Source organism: Mastigoproctus giganteus, chromosome 4 (assembly GCF_048544385.1).
Source record: "Mastigoproctus giganteus isolate SK-2022 chromosome 4, ASM4854438v1, whole genome shotgun sequence".
NCBI lineage: Eukaryota > Metazoa > Arthropoda > Arachnida > Uropygi > Thelyphonidae > Mastigoproctus > Mastigoproctus giganteus.
The window spans coordinates 210,371,719-210,394,072 of record NC_143578.1 but is presented as its reverse complement, the minus strand read 5'-3'; the positions used below and the strand labels follow the sequence as shown (position 1 = coordinate 210,394,072).

General features: G+C 37.3%; 1 protein-coding gene across 2 annotated transcripts in view; it reads right to left on the bottom strand.

Moving 5' to 3' along the window:
- Positions 1-1,671: 1,671 nt before the first annotated feature.
- The window catches only part of LOC150087368 (dopamine receptor 2-like), a 54,861-nt gene continuing 34,178 nt past the window's right edge, over positions 1,672-22,354 (bottom strand). For both annotated transcript variants that reach the window (XM_090372027.1, XM_090372028.1), the window contains exon 2: positions 1,672-3,191. In XM_090372027.1, the coding sequence (XP_090228153.1) occupies positions 1,685-3,064 (1,380 nt within the window). In that variant the 5' untranslated portion in view covers positions 3,065-3,191 and the 3' untranslated portion in view covers positions 1,672-1,684. The remainder of the gene's footprint in view (positions 3,192-22,354) is intronic.

The window sequence follows — 22,354 nt, the reverse complement described above, 5'->3', positions numbered from 1 at the left end:
TCAAAACAACCTGGATTCATCGAAGATTCATTAAACGGGGACTGGTCCATGTTATCTCAATTGCTTTCCACAGTTATTATAAATTGGATTGCTGAAGATCTTTCCTCTGAAGAGCTCGTTCCACCACCATGGTACGAATACGTGATGCTGTTACTGAAGGAACACTCCATTTAATGAAAACAGTAGATGTATCTCATAAAGGGCCCTCAGTGTATAGAGAATGTAAACGTTTGAATAGTAATGCATATTGTGGTAACTTAAGATTGAAGTGACTTTCAATTGCGCAGTGGAAATGCGCAGAAAGAGAACTTTGTGCACAATAAACCGACTTGTTCTTCATTAATGGTACAAAACCATGGTGAAAAGTAACAGGTCCGCATATAATAACCACTCTTAACAATGGTAGTTCTATCGGATTGTATTTATGCGTACAATTAAAAGGTGCCAAACACCAGGAACTAATTCATATTCCACACGCTTAAAAAATAAATTACAATCAAATAAAACATAAAAGTTTATTAATTTTCCTTTTATTTTCTATTAATTTTTCATCTCCAATCTGATCGCAATATTATTTTCTGTAACGGAGAAAGAACCGTCCACCAGAGGACGCCTGTTTCTGTCATTTCTTTAAGTGAATTATGTTTTTTCTTTCGATGACAACACTTTATACAGTGCAAGAACTGATAAGACGAACATTTCAAAAGAAAGTTAAAAGGTTAAATGTCCTAGTAAATAAAAAGGCGGATTACACGAAGGTATTTCTGTGTTCTTTATGGTAATTGATTTGCTTAACAATATCCTCTGTACACTGAGCACTTCCTGGAGTTTAGTATTGGTAAACATGTTCCAGATGGTACCAGAAGATAATTTGGTTTCTGTCTTTGGGAGTTATGGTGTAAACAATTATGGAGATAAAGAAGTATTTTTTCGTTAAAAAGTTCAACTTTTGTGGCTTGGAATCATGCCTTTTATTGATCCTAGTGGCCCAACATTGAAGCTGTACTTAACTTCCATCAGAATGTAGTTAAGGATAAAAAATTACTTTGCAGGCTTTGTCAGATTTCTTACAGGATTTAAGGTGTCAAGTTAATTAAGGCGAAGGAGATTATTGCGAAGGAAGAAAGCGTCGAGATTTTTAAAACGAATTCAAAAGACCGCAATGTACACTGAAAAGAGAGGGCAAAAGAAAGAAAAAGTTTTTAGAAGATGTGGAATGCTGTGATTTCTTTCTAATTAGGAGGTTTTTAGTAAGGAAGAGGAGCATCATATTCGTAAATATACAAAAAGGAACTTTTCACGGACCAGTGTTGATAATATTAAAAAAAAAATTCTGTTGTTAGGGAGGAGTGAAAGTTGAGTAGACACTTGTGAGGAGGGAGGGTTATAGAAGCGTGAATATAGACAAGTGTTGTTTTTGCATCCATGGAACTTGAAAAGTCGCGTGATCCAACTCTTTGCACGAAACACTTTAAATGAATAGAAAATATTTGAAGCTCATAAGAGGGTCGAAATTCTTTATACATGATTGGAAGCAAGGTTTACACTTGTGGGAAGGAATTCAAATACCAAAGAGAAGTCCACTAATTCATCGCGTACAGAGAAATGTTTTTATTTAAGAAATCCAAGCAAGTGATTGTAGCTGATCACGGAAATCACCAAAGAACATCTAGAGTTCCATCCCTCACAGACTTACTTCTTCATTTGTGGAACACTTAACACTGTGCATTCCAATGTCTTCCCGCAGAGTTCTTGAAAGACACGTACAGTACCTTGGCTTTCGTCTTAGTCCTGGACAGCAGCAGCACAGAAGCTTGGTGAAGGCTCGACGAAAGTCCCTGCTCCAGCAGGCGTAGATGAAGGGATTCATGCCGGAATTGAGCCATCCGAGCCACGTGACCACAGAGAACACCAAATCCGGTTTCATGATGCACACTTCTCCACACACCCCCATGAGAATGTTCGTGACGAAAAAGGGAAGCCAGCACAGGATGAACACCCCCATCACTATTCCAAGGGTTTTGGCAGCCTTTCGCTCTTTGGCCAGCTTGGTCAGTTTTCTACTCAAAGAGAAATGTTTGCCATTCTTGTTCGGAGATTTTGCCTGACACTCGGGCGAGAATCTTGCCGTAGCTCTGTACACCGTCCGGCACCCTTCCGGGTGGAACATCCCGCCTCGATGCATCCGTAGAGTGACACTAGTGCAGGGTTCGCCATCGTCCATCATCACCTGCTTACTTCCCAGACGAAGACTGCGCGTCTGTTCGACGGCAGCGCGATAGATGCGGTAATAGGTGAATACCATAACCATCAAGGGTCCGTAGAAAGAGACGGCAGAGCTGAAAATTAGGTATCCGATGTCGTCTGTGAATAGACACTGATAGGGGGGCGGAGGAGATAGAGAAGCCGCCCGCCACCAAGTGATTGCCGGGAAAGAAATCAAAGCCGAGCAGACCCACACGAGAGCGATCAACATCCCTGCCCTAGCGGGAGACATTCGACTAGGGTACGATATGGGATCGGTGACAGCCCAGTAGCGGTCCAGAGAGATGACGCACAGGTTCAAGATGGAGGCGGTGCTGGCCAACACGTCCAGAGAATGCCACGTGTCGCACCAGTCCTGACCGAAAGCCCAATATTTGTCCATGACCTCGTGAACTGCACTAAACGGCATCACTACCGCTCCTACGAGGAGGTCCGCAGTAGCCAGGGAAGTGATAAAGTAACTGGTGACGGTGTGTAGGTACTGTTCGCGACACACTGCAATGATGACGAGTACGTTGCCGAAGACGGTGACTACGCAGAAGAGGGCAAGGACCACGGCCAGCGCCGAATGTTCCAGCTGGTGTTCTCCCAGAGACCAAGGAGTGTCGTTCAAAGGCACGTGCAGGGCTGAGGTGTGCGGGGTTGTAACGAGGGTAGTGTTGCAGTGCTCTTGCTCGGGCGAGGAAGTAGGCACCCAGTTCGTCGTCAGGTTCGTAGGAGGATGAACAGGACGGAATCGGAGTTCTAAAGCGAGCGGTATACTACTCATAGTGGTGTGGCGGGGTTCCGTACCGACCATGCCGGTTATAACACGCGGCAGTTCGGCTGCGTCGTGAAGAGTCTGTCATCTGCACGTCTTGGATATGATTTCTTTATTGGTCACCAGGTGGCGTTTCCTATGCTCTTCACTTTGGCAACGTGGAACCCTAGAAAGAGAAATGACATACTCAGTAACGTTAGCTGGCAATACATTTATTAAGTATTGGCGCGGTCTTGTAAATATTCTAAGAGACAAGAGCGTGGCAATCAGTTTATCGTTCACTAGATTTCTAAAGCACCATAACAATTCATGAATAAAACTAAATATATTAAAAAAAATCGATCATAAAGTAAGATTGAATACAGGATGTGTCTATTGAGAAACACTGTACTCGATACTTGATAATTTAAATATTTAAAAGTAGACTCGTATGCTGTTACTGGCTAGTGCGATCTCCCATACATTTTAGTTGGTTTTGTCGAATCCACTATGAAAAGATAATTAGCTCTCAGATAGTGATATCTTCATTCTATATAAAGAGCTTGCGTTGTTATGTACAGAGACCACAGTTTATTGACAGCACACCCCTGTGTAATCTGAATGGAATAAGTGTATAAGGCGACCAGATAGTAAAGAAATAGTAAACAGTAGTATTTCCTTCCAGTAGGGAAAAGGGAATTAATATTATCCCAAGAAGGACGATCTGTTAATGATACTATTGTCTCTGTAAATTTAATATTTATGGTAACAAAATGAATAAACACTTTCCTGTAATGTTAAGAATACTTTGATGGCTTACTTTCAAATACGAAAATACATCTTAATTACAAACTTCCGCTGTTTACAGTTCAATTTAAACTTGAGAACCAAGGAAAAGCTTCTGACTAATTTTATATTTAATATCCATAAACGTAAGGAAGAAGCTAGCAAAGTGAGGAAGAAAACTTAAATTTTATTATTCAAATCTTATTTTATAAAAAAAATATCAAAAAATCAATGCAGCAGTGGTATATTGTCATTTTTTAAATGTCATTTATACGAATCGTGCGATGATGTAACTATAAACATGAACGAATATCGAACGAACGAATAAAGGCCAATATTATTGTCTCTAAATTTAACATTTATTGTAAAAAAATGTATAAACAGTTTCATGTTATGTTAAAATTACTTTGATAACCCTTTTCTTGCAGATTAAAAGTGAAAGATGACATAATTTTAAATACGAAAATGCACCTTTTAAACACCAATTTTAAATACGAAAATCCGTTGTTTACAGTTCCATTCACACTTGTTAACCAAAGAAATGTATCTAACTAATTTCATATTTAATAGCCCTAAATATAAGGAAGAAATCTTAAATTTTATTATTGAAATCTTATTTTATAACAATCATCAAAAAATTAAGGCAGCAGTAGTATATTATCATTTTATAAATTCGTACGAGATATACTTAATCACGTGATAGTAGAACGAATCGTGCGATGACGTCATCAAATATAAACATGAATGAATATCGAAATCTGGTTGTCCAAAGCAACATTTTATAGAAGGCCACATATTATTGTCTCTAAATTTAACATTTATTGTAACGTTGAGATTACTTTGATAACCCTTTTCTTGCAGATAAGTGAAAGATGGCATACTTTAAATTCGAAACAGTTTTAAATACGAAAATACATCTTAATTTTAAACTTCCGCTGTTTACAATTCAGTTTACACTTATGAACCAAGGAAAGGCGTCTAACTAATTTTATATTCAATAGTTCTAAATACCAGGAAAAGCTAGCAAGTTAAGAAGAAAAACTTAAATTTTATTATTTAAATCTTATTTTATAAAAAATTATCAAAAATTAATGCGGCAGTGGTGTATAATTATTTTATATATAACAGAACAAATAGTGCAATGACGTCATCAAAAATAAACATGAATAGATTATGGAAATCTGGGGTCAAAGCAATAGCATTTTATAGAAGATCACATATTATTCTCTCTGTAAATTTAACATTTAACACATCTATAAACAGTTTCCTGTAATGTTAAGATTACTTTGATAACCATTTTCTTGTAGCTAAAAAAAGTGAAAGATGACATACTTTCAAATACGAAAATACATCTTTAATTTTAAACTTCCGCTGCTCACAGTTCAATTTACACTTATGAAAGAAGGAAATCCAAGTGAGTAATTTAATACTCAATAGTCCTCAATATAAGGAATAAAACTTAAATTTTATAATTCAAATTTCATTTTATAGAAAATCATCAAAAAGTTAAGGCAGCAGTAGTGTATTATCATTTTATAAATTCGCACAAGATACACTTAATCATGTGATAGTAGAACAAATCTTGTCATGACGTCATCAAAAATAAATGAACAGAATATCGAAATCAGGGTTTTTCAAAGAAACAGCATTTTATAGAAGGTCATAAAAATGATAATGGAAACGATGCTGGACTGCATAATGTTTTTGAACTAACAGTGTTTTCACTAGAAGGTATGTCAGTGTCATACTTTCCCCTTGTGACAGAGAAACAACACTGACGGTGACAGCCACCAAGATCATCCACCATAAAGTCTAGACTGATTTTTTGACACAGAATTGTCGCCAGTAAAACTGTGGTAAAATATTTGTTGACTGAAGCAACACTTCAAGCCACATTCCCTACAAAATTGTTATTGTTCAATGGCGTACAATGCACTGTACACTTTAAGTACGCAAAAACGCCTACTTCTATTATTTTGATCAATTAAAAAGATTAATTATATTATAACTAGAACTAAAATATATAAATAACAATTTTTTTATTAAAATAGTAAAATTTATTCAAATTTAAAACTGGCTTTCATTGCTTACATGGAAAATAACCCACGCATGCGCATAGCAAACACTCTGATGTGCCATTTCTGGTCCTGCGTGCTTTTGTTAGTATTTGTTCGATAAGATAAGCAATTTATTATTAAAATAATAATAAATAAACTTTTAGTCGCTATTATATAATGACAAAGTTAAAATTAAACGATTAGGCATACCTCTGCCTGATTTAAATATCGTGGAAAAGCAATATTCTAAAGAAAAAATATATTTTGGCACTATCAGAGGCAAAATATTCTGAGTGCTCTTAGTTGGACAGTACTCATACAGGTATGTCTTATCATGTAGAAGCAATTTTTGTAAGATGGGTAAAGATGATATTAAGAGCAAGGATGGTGAAGAGGTTTTAGGTTGAAGTCTCCCTAACAGTTCCTTGACTTCTGAAGAGCTAAGCCCATATAGTATTGGGAATGTGGGGCTAAGATTTTGATAATCAGCTTGCCCCCCTGAAAACAGTATTTTGATAATAGTAAACAGTTGCACTTATTCGATTCCTTATTACATTCTTTTACACGTTAGAAATAAGTTGGTTGATTTGTAAAGGGAATCAAGAGAAATAAAACAATCCGTAACATTTATATCCGCATATTTTGATGATATCTAAATTTAATAACTCGTTTCTTATCTGCACGAATCGCACAATCATTTCTCTGAGTTTGATTTTTGATATTTTTTTTTAGTATACCTTCGGCAAAGAGTGATGTAGTTCGAGTGTACTCTATCAACACGAGATAAATGAAGCTGTCTAATTGTGATATTTTGCCCAACTATAGGGTATTGTTTTGGAAGGAAGAGCAGGGAAGCAATTTAATTATATTTGGATTAAGCATGGTCGGACCTATTTAAAGTGGAATGGAGATACTTCGTCTCTTAGAATAAATATTACGTTGCATTCTAATCATGATTAGAAATCGCTGTAATACTTCTCGGTGTGTTTCAGTTGAATGGAAAAGCAAATATTAAAAGTTCGACTAATTTCTAATGCTTTTTCACCAGATCCTTATAACAACTGGTACAGTGTCTTGAGTTTCAGATTACCTTTTAGAGACTGTTATTTGATTATTAGTTAGGTTAGCATATATGCATAATGTACCTATTGTCTTCACCATGTCTGTCCATCCACATGTAATAATTCGACTTCCGGCAGATGGATTTTCATGAAATTTTATGCTTAATGTAGAGTAATTCAAAATTTCATTAAAATCGGACTAAAAATTGAACCAAATATTACTTGTCTGTCTGTCCGCATGATTGATTCATAATCAAACAATTAAATAATCAATGTTTTGGCCACCATCCATCCTATCTTCACTCAGTCATCGAAACAGATTAACCTATTAGAGACAAGTTGCAGGATCCAAACCACCCTGAACAATAAAAGCCAGATGGATATCCTCTTCCTGGACATTAAAGCCGCTTATGACAGGATAGCAATTCAACCCCTCCTCCATTTTCTGGAGTCTCACTGTCGCATTACAGGAAACTTACTCACACTCGTGCAGAAATTACTAACGGAGAGGCACATTATTGTTAAGTGAAGATTTTAGCATCGATTACACACTAAATAGAGGGGTTCCCCAAGGAGGAGTTCTCTCTGCGACACTTTTCGCTGCAGCCCTTGATCCGTTCCTCTCAACGTGCAATAACATCCTTACCTACGCCGACGACATGAAAAAGCTCTTTCCATCCAGCAATAGTGTTAGTGAGCACAAGGTTGCTATACAAGCCACAAAACGGTTAACTAACCTGGCCAACTTCCTAGCTTCGAATGGTCTGGAAATAAATCCTCTCAAAACGGCCCAGTTGCCCTTCTCCCGAAAGCATAAGAAGCATAACATCACCATACTCTTAAATGGTTAATACATACAGAAAGTCGCATATCACAAAGATCTGGGAATTACCTAGGACAACAAGTTATCCTTCATGGTTAATTCCTGTTTTGAGTCGCCAACTGGATTTCAAGACAGGAATTAATTGGGGTCCATAATGCTCAACTGGTGAAAGAATACATTGTTAGGTGCGTTGCCCCGGTTGCATTATATGCTTGGGTCATTTGGTTATCAGCTCCAGAAACGTACGTCAAAACCTTCCTAAGCATTGAATATTGGCTCCTTGGGTGGTTAAACCGGATCTTCTAATTTCCCCTCACTGTATCAAGAGGCATTCTGTATGCAAATATGGAGTGGACATCTTGGAAGCTTATTGTTATCAGGACAAATATTCATATCCTGGCTAAGTTACTCACAGGTAGATATGATGCGCTAGTCCTATCAGGCATCATCTCGCATCCACGAAGTCTGAGGCAATCATGGAGCCTGCAAACCTAATTCCAACCTAATCTCCTTGAAAAGCTTTAACAGGATGTTCCCGCTTAATACAATGGAAATGCTTACCCGGTTTCAAATAAACCGTGAAAAACTATACTCCAGTAAGACCCAAAGGGGCGATTGTAACTAGCAATCAATAGAACAAACAAATAAATATGTAATAACTCGAACCAAATAATTACTATTTGCTGATGCGCCTGGAATGCAACGCACTGCGTACATTAACTAATTCGTATCAGTAGTGGCAAATGATGCAAAGAAGCAAGCCTACATCCCCTCTAATAATTTCTCTAATCATTCCTTAATAAATCATAAAATTCTTAATGTATAAATAACGGGCTATTTTAATGGTTAATTTGAAAAAATTAACTTTGAAGATCTTTTTGCATATCTGTGGTAAATTTGGCACTATTTAAATTATTAAATTGCATGTTAAATATTTTTAAAAGTTTTACCTTATTCAATAAATGCTTTTCTACATTTACTGATTTCTTTCTCTTTTTTTGTTTACAGTCCTCAAACAAAATTCGTTGGCAAGATCATCGAAATTTAAAAACAAACGCGGAGCAGACGATCCAAAAATACACAAGAAAGGATTGGCAGACGAACATTTCTATCTTCGTTAAAAGCAGGGACGTTGCCAACGGATCGAGAGTTGGTGTCCCTCAGCTGTCCCCCTAAATTTCGCCGATACTTCAAAATAATTTTAAAATAGATTGAAAGGATTAAACTAAAATTAAGCTATAATTAAAAGTTCGGTATCTATAAATACGACTCCCACTTCGTATAATGCCAAGTTCCTTCTATTTCTCCCACCCCTCTCTAAAAATATCCACAACGCTACCATTCCCTTATTACATTATCTTGCATTGTTTCTTACGTATTCACTTATGCAAAAGTTCTTCTAAAATGTTTTTTTTTTATGAGCTTCACACTGACAGAAGCTTGGTTTCGAAATTGAATGGACGATGTTTTTTTTTTACAACACGAAAAGACAAGTTGTCCGTGCAACGTTGTCACTTCGCAGGAAGAAACGTTTATCACAAGCGACATGGGGAAAGTCAATGAAAGGGCAAGCTGCACGCTATGAACTTAAGATGAACTTGCAGCTAAAAATACGAAACGATTGCAGAGCAGCTGCTTCTTGGCAAATACTAAAACATCGATTTATGGCCGCCAAATAAATCACGAGCGTTCGGTTGTCATCTATTACATTGAAGAAACTTCTTGAGGTTAATTGAAAACAATGAGTGATATTATTTAGTGAATTGCCATATTTCTTTAAATATTGAGCACAAACAACTGCTTATTAACAGCAGAATTTAAACTGAGTGAATAATACAATGGTCTTCACTCTCACAGCAGAACAATTTTACAACGAGTTACCTTGATAAAGGTTGGTTTAGGGTCCCTTCTGTGTCAAGGCCTGGGTGGGTCGCTTCCAGCGGATCATCCATTTGCAAAGCCCTGCGTCTACTGCATGGCAGCTCACATCGAACTTTTTTACACTTTCTGGTTGCTTGTTATCACCAGAAACCGTTTGATGAAGGGACCAGTTAATCCAAAGTGAATGTCATAACAAAATGGCTGATTTTGTTTTGGCTAGGCCATCTGTTTGAAAGTAGTGCAATACCATGCAACTCGTTGTAAAGGCAAATTTGTTGTATAATGATCTATCATTGGCTAGCATGTGTCATGTGTACGTGACGTCACACCCAACTTTGATTAAAGACTACAAAACATTAAAGGACAAGATTGCTGACTACAAAACACATCAAAGGACAAGATAGTACTACAAGCATCTTAGATTTTAAAATGTTCATTTTTGCAAAATTTCAAGAGTTTATTGTAGCCGCATTTTCGTATTTCTTTTCGTATAATAGACTGATTAACTGTTTAAAAATATGAGCTATCAATTCTTTTTTTTTTAAATAAGTTTTTTTTTTATAATGAAAAAATAAAGGATTCTTTTTAAGCTTTCGATTTTAAGAAAGGTTTTCTTTACTTTTTTATAATACAAATAAATTGTTGAAGTTATGGGTACCTGACAGGTTCTACTTTAAAAGGTGCACTCTTTTTGATTGTGTCCTGTGGTTTGTTAGACGTGGTAAGATGTTGTCATTCCTCTTTCAGTTACGAAATATTTGACGTAAGCATGACGAAATTGAGCTAACTATAGAGCGTTTCTCCCCGACTGAGTACAGCGTTGTGTGCCGAGTGCTCTCTTTAATGTGGATCAGTGCAAATGGAGCTACACCACTCTTTGTTTCAAAAAGTACTTCAGCCAAGTGCCACCGATACGTACTCTACAAGTCTTTGCTTCTTATTGGGTTACATTCTACACATGTTAGATGCGGCTATAAAAAATATATTTTTCAATGGAACGAAGCTGATATTTATTTGTCCACTTGCCGGGGGTCATTCTGCGTAAAGCTCACGAGAACCAACTACTTGTACTTAACTAACTTGACTAAAATTTTTAAAGTTATGAGAGAGCAGCAGAAACGAACTGTTCGTTAACAAGGTTTACTACGCAAGGATGATGTAGAGTTGACATTCTATCTGAAAATAGCTTTTATTTAATTGCTTGGCTTTCGAGTGGCAAATCAAGTTAAATCAGGAAGTATCCTTGTTGGATTTGATTTGATTTTTTATGAAAAATCAAATATAAACCTTGTACAAGACCATCCAATTTCCCCCTCGATTAAAAACTACAAATTCTCTTTATTTTTTCTTAATTATGAATACAATACACGTATATCTTTTCACGGGCAGCGTGTTGTGGAGTGCTGGAATAAAGTGTGGCCAAGGTGGAGAGTTTGGCAAAAATTTTGACGATCGGATCCTTGGATCATTAAGAGCTGCGTGCAATCAATGTCATGCTGCAGCAGTTTTTACAGGAATATGAGTCCCAGTGTTTTCCCATAGAGAGAAAGCGCGAGACGAGTTTGCAGAGCTTGGATCAAACACAATTATTTTATTATTGCCTTCTGTATTTCTTAACCAGACAGTGGTACTATGGATTTCAAATTACAGAGTAAAGAATGGTGCTCTATGACATTGACCGTACGTATGTTTTAGTTTAATTGAAAACATGCCTTTTAATGAAGCCTGCCACTTAAATCCGGTTGTATTTGTATTAGATGTCGCAAGTAGAATCCACGTTACCTAAAAGAATGTATTTATGGAGAGCGGAGAATTTTGTTCATCTCTGACGAAGAGGCCTTTGCCAGATCTAAGAAAACGAAGGAAAAAATCTTCGAAGTCGAAGATATTTTGCTTTCTTTATACAAAGCCAAACTAAAAGATTTCCTGCTGATTCTACAGTCCTTTTTTATGTGTGCTACCAACATAAAGGAAGCAAAAAAGGTGACATCCAATTTTTCCTACTATGAGATAAATATTTTTTACTTGGCATGCTTTCAATAAAACTAATTTTTAGAGTCAGCGGGATTTAGACCCAAATGCTTAGAACACCGTTTTCGAGGATAGCATTACAAGCAGGAACCCCCAATCCCCACCCCCAAGTAATTTGGTTTCCCATTATAGTAACAGTTCCGACTAATGCTAGCAAAACATCCTTTGTAGAGAATTTGTCCAGCCATATTCAGTAAGACCTGTAATGGATTGAAGAATATCTCTTTCTCCTCCGGCAAGCATTTCATATTGTCTCTGTAAATGGCCTTTTCGGTATCTCCCTGAAATTCGTCTAATGGAATACACATGTACTTGCATTACAGTTTCACTGTAACTGTCGTAAAATGCGGTACAGCAACTGTCATTACTCAACTGAGCAGCCATTATTTCTCCATCAGAGCGGTGTGTGTAGAATAGAGTGAGGCCACGGGAACGCAAAGCGAAAGATTTTTAAATCAAACACGATGTTCGTTCAAAATGAAAACCAAGCCGAGGTGGGCATCCACAACTAAATTTAAAGGAATCGCGTTTAGAGATATTTTACATGGGAACGTTGATGAAAATGGGTTGGGGGATTTGTATGCGAACATTCCAAGAAAAAAAACAAATCACAACGTGGCCAAGTAAACAATCCACAGAAGATCCTCCCATCAGAATTGAACCCAGAATGTAGAAGAGCAGTGACAGCACATGCAAGAATATTAGTTTATTTTGGACACTGCATTTGACTCCCACACAGTCTGTTACCACAGTAACAGACTGTTGCGGAATATGGCTGGGATACGATAATTCTAACCCCCACCCCCTTCCCCGGTCGTGCTAATAATGTCTTTGCCATCATGCATCTTAAGTAGCTATTATCAAAGTTTCTCTGAGGGAAAGAGTAGTTTATGTCACAGCAGTAGTTTCTAGCGCAGATTTTCTGAGTACATGGTGTGGAACTCATCATTCTTTCTAATGGGTGCTCTTATTGCTTGGTTATTTCTGGTTTAGAATTAGTCACTTAGGATATTTAAGGCATAACAGATTGAACAAGTGTATCTTTTACGCTTGTTCGACAGCATTGAAATTAGAGTGGAATGTTAACCGTTTTCTCTATTTCCAGGTATACCAGCCATGACTGAAGAAGAAAGGGTTCCATCGCTAAAGATGGGCACAGAAAAGAGTTAGAAAAAAGACAAGAACTACTGCAAAACAGTTAAGGACTTCAGCCGATTTCTAAGAAAACACTGCGAACAGAATTGCATAATATCAGCATAATTATTATTATTTTTATTTCTCTTGGGAGACACCCGGTTAGAGCTACTGGCCAGGGGGTGAAGATACATTTTTCTTATGCTACAAAATATTAATTAATGTAAAGAGGTAAAAACGTAATATTGCTACATTTAAAGCATAACTTCTGTACTGAGCCACAGTAGTGGGAGATTCACCTTATTTACAAAAGCACAAATATTTACAGCAGAACAGCGTACATGTCAGATGCACCAACGAAACTGCCGGTGGTTGCACAGTGATACAATATAATACAACATGAAAGTTCATTTTACTGTTTCTAGCAATCGGTTTCTATTGTGGAAGTAGACTGGGGTAGATTGGCCCTATCTTGACATCTGTTTCAAGCTGTGGTTGAGATTCCTAAAGACCACCGGCTCGTGTCTGGAAGACCAGAGCGCTGTATCTGTTTCCTTACATCTGTATCTTTTGAGAACTTCTTTTCTATATGGTCTGCTTGTGCACAGCTTTTCAGGGTTGATATTTAGATCATTAAATAACTTCACAGTGTTCGCTGCAAAGAATCTTGTTAGACTGTCCAACTGTGTAAATGCGGTCCTGAGTTGTGGTTCCTTATCTGCAACTCGTCTTGGTTTTTCTCCTGGAGTTATCTACCCTTGGGCTTTCGGAGAATCCAGCCGTCCCGATGAGAGCTGAGCAAGCGTCATTAAATTTCTTGTGGTGATTATTTGTCTCCAGGATGTGACTTCTAGATTGGAGTATAATATAGCCCTTGAGATGGTAAAAGGCTTAGTTGAAATTCTGTTTAGCCATCTCAAAGAGCCAGTATTCAAGCCCAAGGAAAGCTTGATACTGCTTTCAGGAGCTGAGAACCAGATCTGTGACGCGTATAAGGGAATAGGAATAACATATCTGTTCATGTACTGCTTCATTAAGCTGGGGTTTCTAATCCCGATGAGCTCCTGCCTGGTTGTCCAGAGTACCGCGTGTCTTCCTACGAATGTATGCGAAGTGCGGAAGGAAGTTCAGCCTTTCGTCCCATTTGAGTCTCAGGTCAACATGTGCTTGAACCTTTTAGACAAGAATGTTGTTCACATATATTTCTATTTTCTTTGGATTTGTTTTATTTGTGAACGTCATTTGTGCAGTCTTGTTTTCATTTAACTGTAGCCCGATGCAATCTGGGTACTCTCGGACTTATTTTATTTTGATGTTAGCCATTTGGTTGCAGTAGTCAGCCGATTTATGAACTTCTGAGACAAAAAAAAAATTTTTATATCATTTATATCTGGAGTAGGGTCCTCCAAAAAAGATCACATTAACAGCTGTGATTTAAAACCCGACTAATATGGGCTAAAAAGCATAAAAGTGGACTGTTGAAGATCAGAAAGCTGTGATGTGGTGTGAAATCTATATTTCCCTAATGACGTCAAGCATCCAGTTCACAGAAGCAAAGAGGCAGTTCATCCAGAAAGTATGCAAGGTGTCGTTCAAGCTGTGTCAGCGATGCTTTGGTGATGTTTTAATTTCCATGAAGTGGGTCCCGTACTTGAATTGCACACCAACCAGGACGAATCAGGCTAGCTACAAATATTCTGGATGATCACAGTAGACGTTTCGCTGAACAGTTGAGGGACACTCATGATTTCGATACTCCTCTGTTCCAGGATGACAAATGTCCGGTTCACAGGACCTCTGCTGTTTTAAACTGGCACGAGGAACACGGAGAGAATGGTAGGGCATTTAAACTGGCCGGCGTCACCAGATTTAAATCCTATGGAGAAAGTATGGGACAATATTGAACGAAAAGTGAAAAGGCAAAAACGCATCCACAAAACCTGAATAAATTACTGGCTTAATTGCTTTCAGAATATCTTAATATTGATATAAAATAATTTAAGGGTTCTAGTTGAATCCTACTAAAGAGAATTCAAGAGGCGATTCATGATGGAGGCGTTACACATTATTAGTTGAAAAATTACACAGCTGACCACTGATTTGTCCGAGTTGCTTATTTGCTTATCACCACTCTGGTTACATTATTGTGAACATCAGTGACGTGAATTAAAATAGCTAATCTAAAATAACGAAATTATACGGGGTCAGGAGGACTCTTCTCTCCTTTTATTCATTTGCAACAGTGTCTTCAAGCAGAACAAACTTTGCCTTCACAACGAGTTACGTTCGTATTGCACTACTTTGACTTATCAATTGTTTCGTGTTTTAAATAAATGGCAAATTAATCATTGGATGATGTCATATTTGTTTCAGAGTAGTGTAATACTAGGACAACTCATTGTTAAGGCAAAGCCTGTTTTAAATTCAAAAAAGGAGGCGTAATGCCTCCTTTGTTGAATTTAAAAGTAATTAACAGGCTGACTGATAAATACAGTTAACGTTGTATTCATTAATAAAATAACTAATTATAAACCCCTGTGACATAGCAGTCATGTAGGAGTATAAACAGCATTTTTATTTATTTTATTTTTTGTACATAAAGTAGAGAGAGAACTAAATACACAACCCTGGCTAGAGAAATTAATCAGCATGATCTATCATTGGTTATCGAGTGTCACATGTGTATTGCGTCACACCCAGCTTTGATTAAAAAGGATTATAGCAGCGCCACCTTAAGAATATTTTTAATATTCTAATAATATTCATAATAATCTAATATTCTTAAGGTGACGTTGGTTATAGTGACTTTCTTAATTCTACTTCTTTTTTTTTCTTTCTTTCTGTAGTTGTTGTGAGGCAACTAAGTTGCTTAGCAACAGCCTTAAACAACTTCTGAACGTGTCTGTGTCGTAAGAAAATGAATGAATGCCAAATTTCTTAGTAAATTCCTTTTTAGTCTATAGAGCTGCTTTAAGAAAATTAATGCGCGTAGAAAGAAACGGACTTTAGGGCACCAAAATATTGTAAACAAAAATAACAGACAAAAATCATGATTCGAATTCATCAGTGATAAAGAGCGAACCAAACGAGGAAAACAAATTTATTAAATTAGTTTCAAAAGTGCACACATTTGGAACGATAGCGGTGCCCGAGGGAATAATGGCACATCAAAGAGAAGTAGTCCCGGAATATTTATGAAATAAAAGAGAAAAAAACATCGTTCACAAATCGCAGAATGCAGGGTCATGGTAATGTAACGTGGATGGCTAAAATTAAAGTCGATAGTTTGAATATATCCACGTTTCTGCAAACATCATCAATTCGCACTGACAGTTGGGATATGAATAAATGCAATTTGGTGTGGAGAGAAGGGCACGATCAATTTGCGCCTCTCCCAAGTGAAAAAAAAGTACACTAACTATTGCTCTCTGTCGTGTAGTTCACGCATCGGATACACTTTGATCGCATCACCATCAGAAAGATATTGTGTGGTGTAGAGAAATTCAAAAAACCCTATCAACCGTCTAAATAATACGTTTCATGCAGATGAATACAGGATAGATGTAAGCCGACTCTCAATTTGAATGCCATTCAGTCGTAATGAAATTTGAGAATTTCAGGAGGTACCACGACTGATGGAACACAAGTTAAACTGTGAAGGTCTTTTTTTCACTCGTAATTGATTTGTCTTTAATGATTACATTTTACTTTGGGGATTCCTTCATATTAGAGCTCCATTGCGTCATTAAAGTACTTCTCTTTCAATTCACAACACCAGCTAGCTGTTTTTTTGTTTATCGCTATAACTTTCATCTATCGAAATTAGGATGTCACCTTTATTGAGTTTAAATAGGAAGTTTTAGTTTAATATTCTTTCAGGAGCACCACGGGGCTCTTCCCTAGGCTCCCTTTTCTCTTATTTCCATCTATATGGGGGTTAGCCAACTAAGACCAGAGCCATTCAAATGAGAAGAGATTGCGTGATCAACACAGGCAACCAATTTTATTTTCGTAATACTCTAATAACAAAATAATAAAAATATAAATGCAAAGAAGAGAAGGACAAACCAGATCGGACCCTTATGGAATGGACGTGGGATAGTATTAGATACCCCAGCTGAAGCTGCAGTTGAACTCAACAGTTACTTTGCATCGATATTTACAGAAGGAAAATAATTCACGTCAATGAGAAATTATGGGAGTGAAGTTGAAAACAATGTAATTAATGATGTTGAAATTTCATATGTTCATTTAATAAAAAAACTTTCGAGCCTACAGGCCAGTAAGGCTCCTGGGGTTGATGGCATTTACCCTATAATCTTAAGGGAGGCGGCAAGTGAGTGCTTTGAACCATTGAGGCTAATTATGAGAGCATCACTGGACTCGGGAGTGATTCTGTTGGATTAGAAAAGTTCCAATGTGTCTCCCATACATAAGGGCGGTTCTAAGAATGAATTGGGAAATTACCGGCCGGTTAGTCTAACTTCATTAGTAGGGAAAATCATGGAGACAATGATCAAGGGTGCAATTCAGGATCATTTAGGTAGAAATGGAATTCTGAATGATACTCAGCATGGTTTTGTAAAGCTAACTAACGGTCGGTCTGCGAACACCGTTTTAGAGCTGTACCCTCGAAATGTAAGGAATATTGGATCTCGCCACAAAGTTCATCATAACCTCAAAAGTCATCAATCATACTGCATGATGGAAGAGATGGGGAAGGGTTGACCGGAACTTGGCTCTAGAGACTAAACATGGATTCCACCACTTCAAGCCTCCAATAAGCAAAGTGGTGGTATTGCACCGGTTGATGAGGGTCAGCTACCACCTAGTACTGCCTGGTAACATAGAGGGGCGGCATTCCTCCATGTGGTGTGGGCGCCACACCTCGACCTCTGCTTAAGTTGGTTCATACCTGAGTGGTCTCTCGCAAGTGCTTGTGCATAAGGGTTATACCCAGGATTACTAACAGTCCCACCATCGTGAAGGTGCAAGCAGAGGATTTGGCTGTCACAGACCGTCCGGACTTCACCGAAATTGGGTCCACTTGACTTGAGCATCACCGAATATCAGTTCCATCAGGGTTTTAGACTCCCAGGTAGCAAGTGCAGCTTGTCTGGCATATCTGAGAAAATGTCTGTGACAACCGCAAGGACCAATGCTTCTTCTGGAGACTCCTTTTCCGATCCTGAATCAGAGTCAAGTCCATAAGTTTCTGGTGGCATTGTATCAACGTGGGGAATCGGCCTAAGAGCAGAAGGTATATTGGGACACTACTTTATGATTGGATTTACCAGAAATATCAGAAATATTGGTCATGCAAAAGTAATGTTTTGTGTGGTCTCGAGGTTTCCTGCCATATCACCGGTACAGCAAAAGGAATCGATTTATGACCACCTCTAAGCCAGCCTGTTAATGTCCTTAAACATGAGCTACGGGAAATCTTCGAAGCCAATATTTTATCTTGATCTCCGCACTTACATCCAAGAGTTCATAGGCTTTTCTTGCAAGTTGTGGCAGTGGATTCACCTGCGATTTTAATACCACTTCTCCGAAAATGTAGCAACATATTTTCTACGAGAATCTGTCGAAATTGTTTCAGGGAGGAAATTGATGCCGACCAGTGTTATTTTTAAAAAATTCTGATTCGTGACCATTTCGAAACGTGTTGCTTGTGAACTGTAATAAGTGATTTTACTAGAAAATGTAAAAAAAAAAAATAAGAAAAACAAAAATGTTGACTTTGAACTCATTAATGTAAATATTAATGTTCACTTGTTTACTTCCAAATAGAAAAGAAAATATTTAACTTGATGTATCAACTAGCCCTAGTCTCCAACTGCTTAGCTCTAGAAATCAGAGTTGTCTTATTCGAAGAACGTCCTCAAGGAAATGAAAACACTGAACACGCTAAATTCTCTGGTTGATAAAGTTCACCATGGATACAAGGTTTGTTTACTCATCAGATGTCATCCGGAAAACAGTTTTATTAACGTCTTCATTATCCTTGATACGATATCAGGATTGGTAGGAAGGCCAAGATCATCTGCAGGGAAATCATTTATCTCAGGTGGCAATTTTCCGTTTGAAAAATTGATAATATTCACTGCTGCTTGCCTGTACACTAATTTTCTTCGTTTTTAAGAAGCTCTGACTCGCATTTACCAGAGAAAAAAGCAAATGACTCTTGTTTATGATTTTCTGAGATGAAAAACAATGAAAAAACAAATCAAACACAAAAATGCAAAGAACTCATTACTCGTACTTTAATTCTATAGCAAGTTGCGCAATTAAAAATTTTAAACGATGTTTGAGCTTTAAGAAAATTGCTGCTTTTAAACACTTTTTAATTTTAATCATTTTTTTACTGATTTAATTTTGGTGTTGCATTAATAAGACATTTTAAATCTTGCTGGTCATAAAAACACAGGATTCTAGTCTTGTTCTTGCTTGTTAAATGACTCCTGTAAAGAATTATTTGCACAGAATCGAAGATCTGTGCAAAGTCGATATAGCCAGCAAACAGCTGTCCACAGCATCGGACACAAATCCCCAAAACACTGAGAGATTACTTGGAGTTGATCGACATCTGGCAAAGACTGCTGGTCATAAGTGATGAAGGGTTTCAAAATAACAGTTTTTCTTGCGCGATTTTACTAAAAGATTTCTCAAGCACGTTAGGAAAAGAAAAGGCTTATCCAAGGGCAATTTAAATTAAAAGGGCAGAAATCATAATATAAAAACTGCGTGTACAGTAAACTCCCGTTTTAACGCTCCCGCTTTTAGCGCTTTCTTCAGCTTCCTGTGAAGTCAAGGTTCCATTGTAGTGCTCTTAGGAACCGGTACCTTCAAAAGAGTTGTAGTGGCAGTTTACTGAATATTTTTTATTTAGTGTACACCACAGAAAAATCTACACAACTACAAAATACACGCTTGAAACGGTAACATCAGTATAGTAAAAAGTAAGCGGAAAAGTCAAAACAAAAGTCGAATCAGAAGCAATTTCTTTCAAAAACCAAAAAAGACTTCCCAAGGTTCTCCAGCGTATTGTAGTTGAACAAGAAGGTTGATGCGAAAATGTCGAATCGAAGGAACTAACGAGGTAGCGCTTTGAACAGTGACTTTCCAACAGAGGGCGCAACATGAAAATTTAATGTGGCGAGGCAGGAGCGTCGAGATGATGGGATACTGTCTGATCACAAATATAATTCCATCGAGCTCTGTTTTCGTTACCATGGGAGACAGACAAAATAGTTTACGTAATACATAAACTTTTAGACGTTACTGAAGCACAGCTTTAATACATTAAATTCGAATCTTTTCCACTGCATTGATTAGATTATACCTTGCTGGGGAAGGGGGGTAGAGAACAGAGATGTATCTTGGTCCCCTCCCCACAGACAACTCGATCAAAACGAACCAAAAGGCCTAGTAGCACCCTAATGTAACCAATGGGTAAGCTGTGGCTGAAGAATAGTAAATGTCCAAGATGGTGGAATATTTCCGGTGAGATTGACAACAGATTCTCAAACTCCAGGCGAAGTGATTGTAGCTGAAGGTGATTTTATCTTCCATTATTAACAGCGCTTCACTTCACTGTTATCCACACTTCTAGCAAGAGCATTTAATAATCAACGTTACCTTGGACAGACCATCCCGTTTATTCTCTAAGATTATAAGATCTAAACTAAAGATAAGTTGGTGAATAGAAAATGAAGTGTTGGAATGCGTATTGTTCACGCAAAACAATAATATCAAACATTGAATTGACACGCATTAATCATGAATTTGTGGAATATTTCTCCTGTAATTTAATTTCGATTCCCCGGTGTGGAGAAACTTGATTAATAAGTTATTATTATTAGTACAGCAGAGAATCAATAAGCCAGCGAAGAGAACCCTTCCACTAATGCGACTTCAGTTTTGGGGAAGTCTTCAATACTTCAATGAAATTTCTTCCAGAAGGTGTCAAAAATATGTACTCTCTTTTCTTTTTATTATGGTATTAGTGCGGTTTTTTTTAATAGGCTTTCATTTTTGGCTAATGAAGAAAGGTTAGGTTATGTTACGCTGACATGCGCACCCTGCTCTGAAGTTTTACCAATTAATTAATTAGCGGTTAATTATTTTAGTTCTTTGAACTTCGATCGAAAGGATTGGACCAGACACGTTTTATAATACATTCGACTGTTTTGAAATGCTTCCTTGCATACTAATTGTTTCTCCAATTACTATTTTTTATCGCGTGTAGAGCCACTTAATGCGGTTAATTCGGTACAAATATTAAAAAAAAACAGCTATTTTACTTACGCGTGCCAATCTGACAAATGCCACAGCCATAAGAGCGTGCTCTACCAGAGATAATACTCTTTCCAGTTGATCCACAACCAAACCGTGACGATAATTTAAAAAGGCTTTCCAATTAAAATTTTCCATTTCAATTCTTCATCTTGTTAGAATAATTCCTTTTGTGAAACACTCCAAGAACTAATTGTCAGCACTATTCAAAGCGGAAATGTTTGACCAACAGGAAGACAACCCACAGCCCAAATCTCAACATATCTGTGTTTATAACAAAAATTTCTTTTCGCATTTAAATTTAATCACCAACTGAAAATCTACCCAACGTTGCCCATAAAGTCGCTATTATGGCAAGTTGAGGGCTGTTATTACAGTCGGTACTTAAGATTTTTTGGTATTAAAATATCTTTTCGAGTATTTTTATTTCAAGCGTTTATGCTGTAAAAATTGTTTCGTATTTTTCATATCTTAAGGCACATTTTCTTAAGATTTTAATCGTGAAATCAAGCTTCTCTTGCAGCTTTTATGATGATTAGTGTTGTCAGGAGACTGGTTATTGCAAATTAGAAAGCCACTGCCACTTGGAATGTCTGCGTTTCTCCAGAAAAACATTCTTAAGGAGATAAAAATTACACAGTGCCCAAAAAAAAAGTTGCTGAACACACAAACAAGTAGCTAAGGCTGCGCATCGAGGCTGGTAGAATGGTATTCTGGTTGGAGTGAGCAGATTAGCAATGGTAGAAAAGTAATGGGGGATGAAATTCCAGAGCGTATATGTCATTTTGTTTCGTTTTGGTTTGTGTCCATTAAAATAATGGCTCCCAAGACAGGAGGGCTGTTTGAAAAGTAAGGTATTGCTTTCGAATAAGACACTTTCTCGAAAAACAATGACATGACTTATAAATGAAGGCACATATTAGTATTATTATTATTTTTTTAATGGTCCCCCATCATATTTGAGGGATTGCCCTACTGTGTCATTAATCATAATATTCAGGGATATTTCAATTCAACCAGATTTCAACGCACTGTTTAACTTTATCTTTAAAACCGAACCAAATCTCAGCCACATTTTTCAAATACCGGAACAGATGAAATTTGTTCCGGTATTTGAAGAAGATTGGGACTTTGGGTGATGGACAGAACCCATCCATCTGTAACCGTTGGAGTGTGCAGTATTGCACCAAAAATAGATTTGCGTACTAAGCAAATTAAATATTTTAACTAATGGTAATTAATACCAGACTAAGTCAAAATGAGGATTTGCTGTACTGTA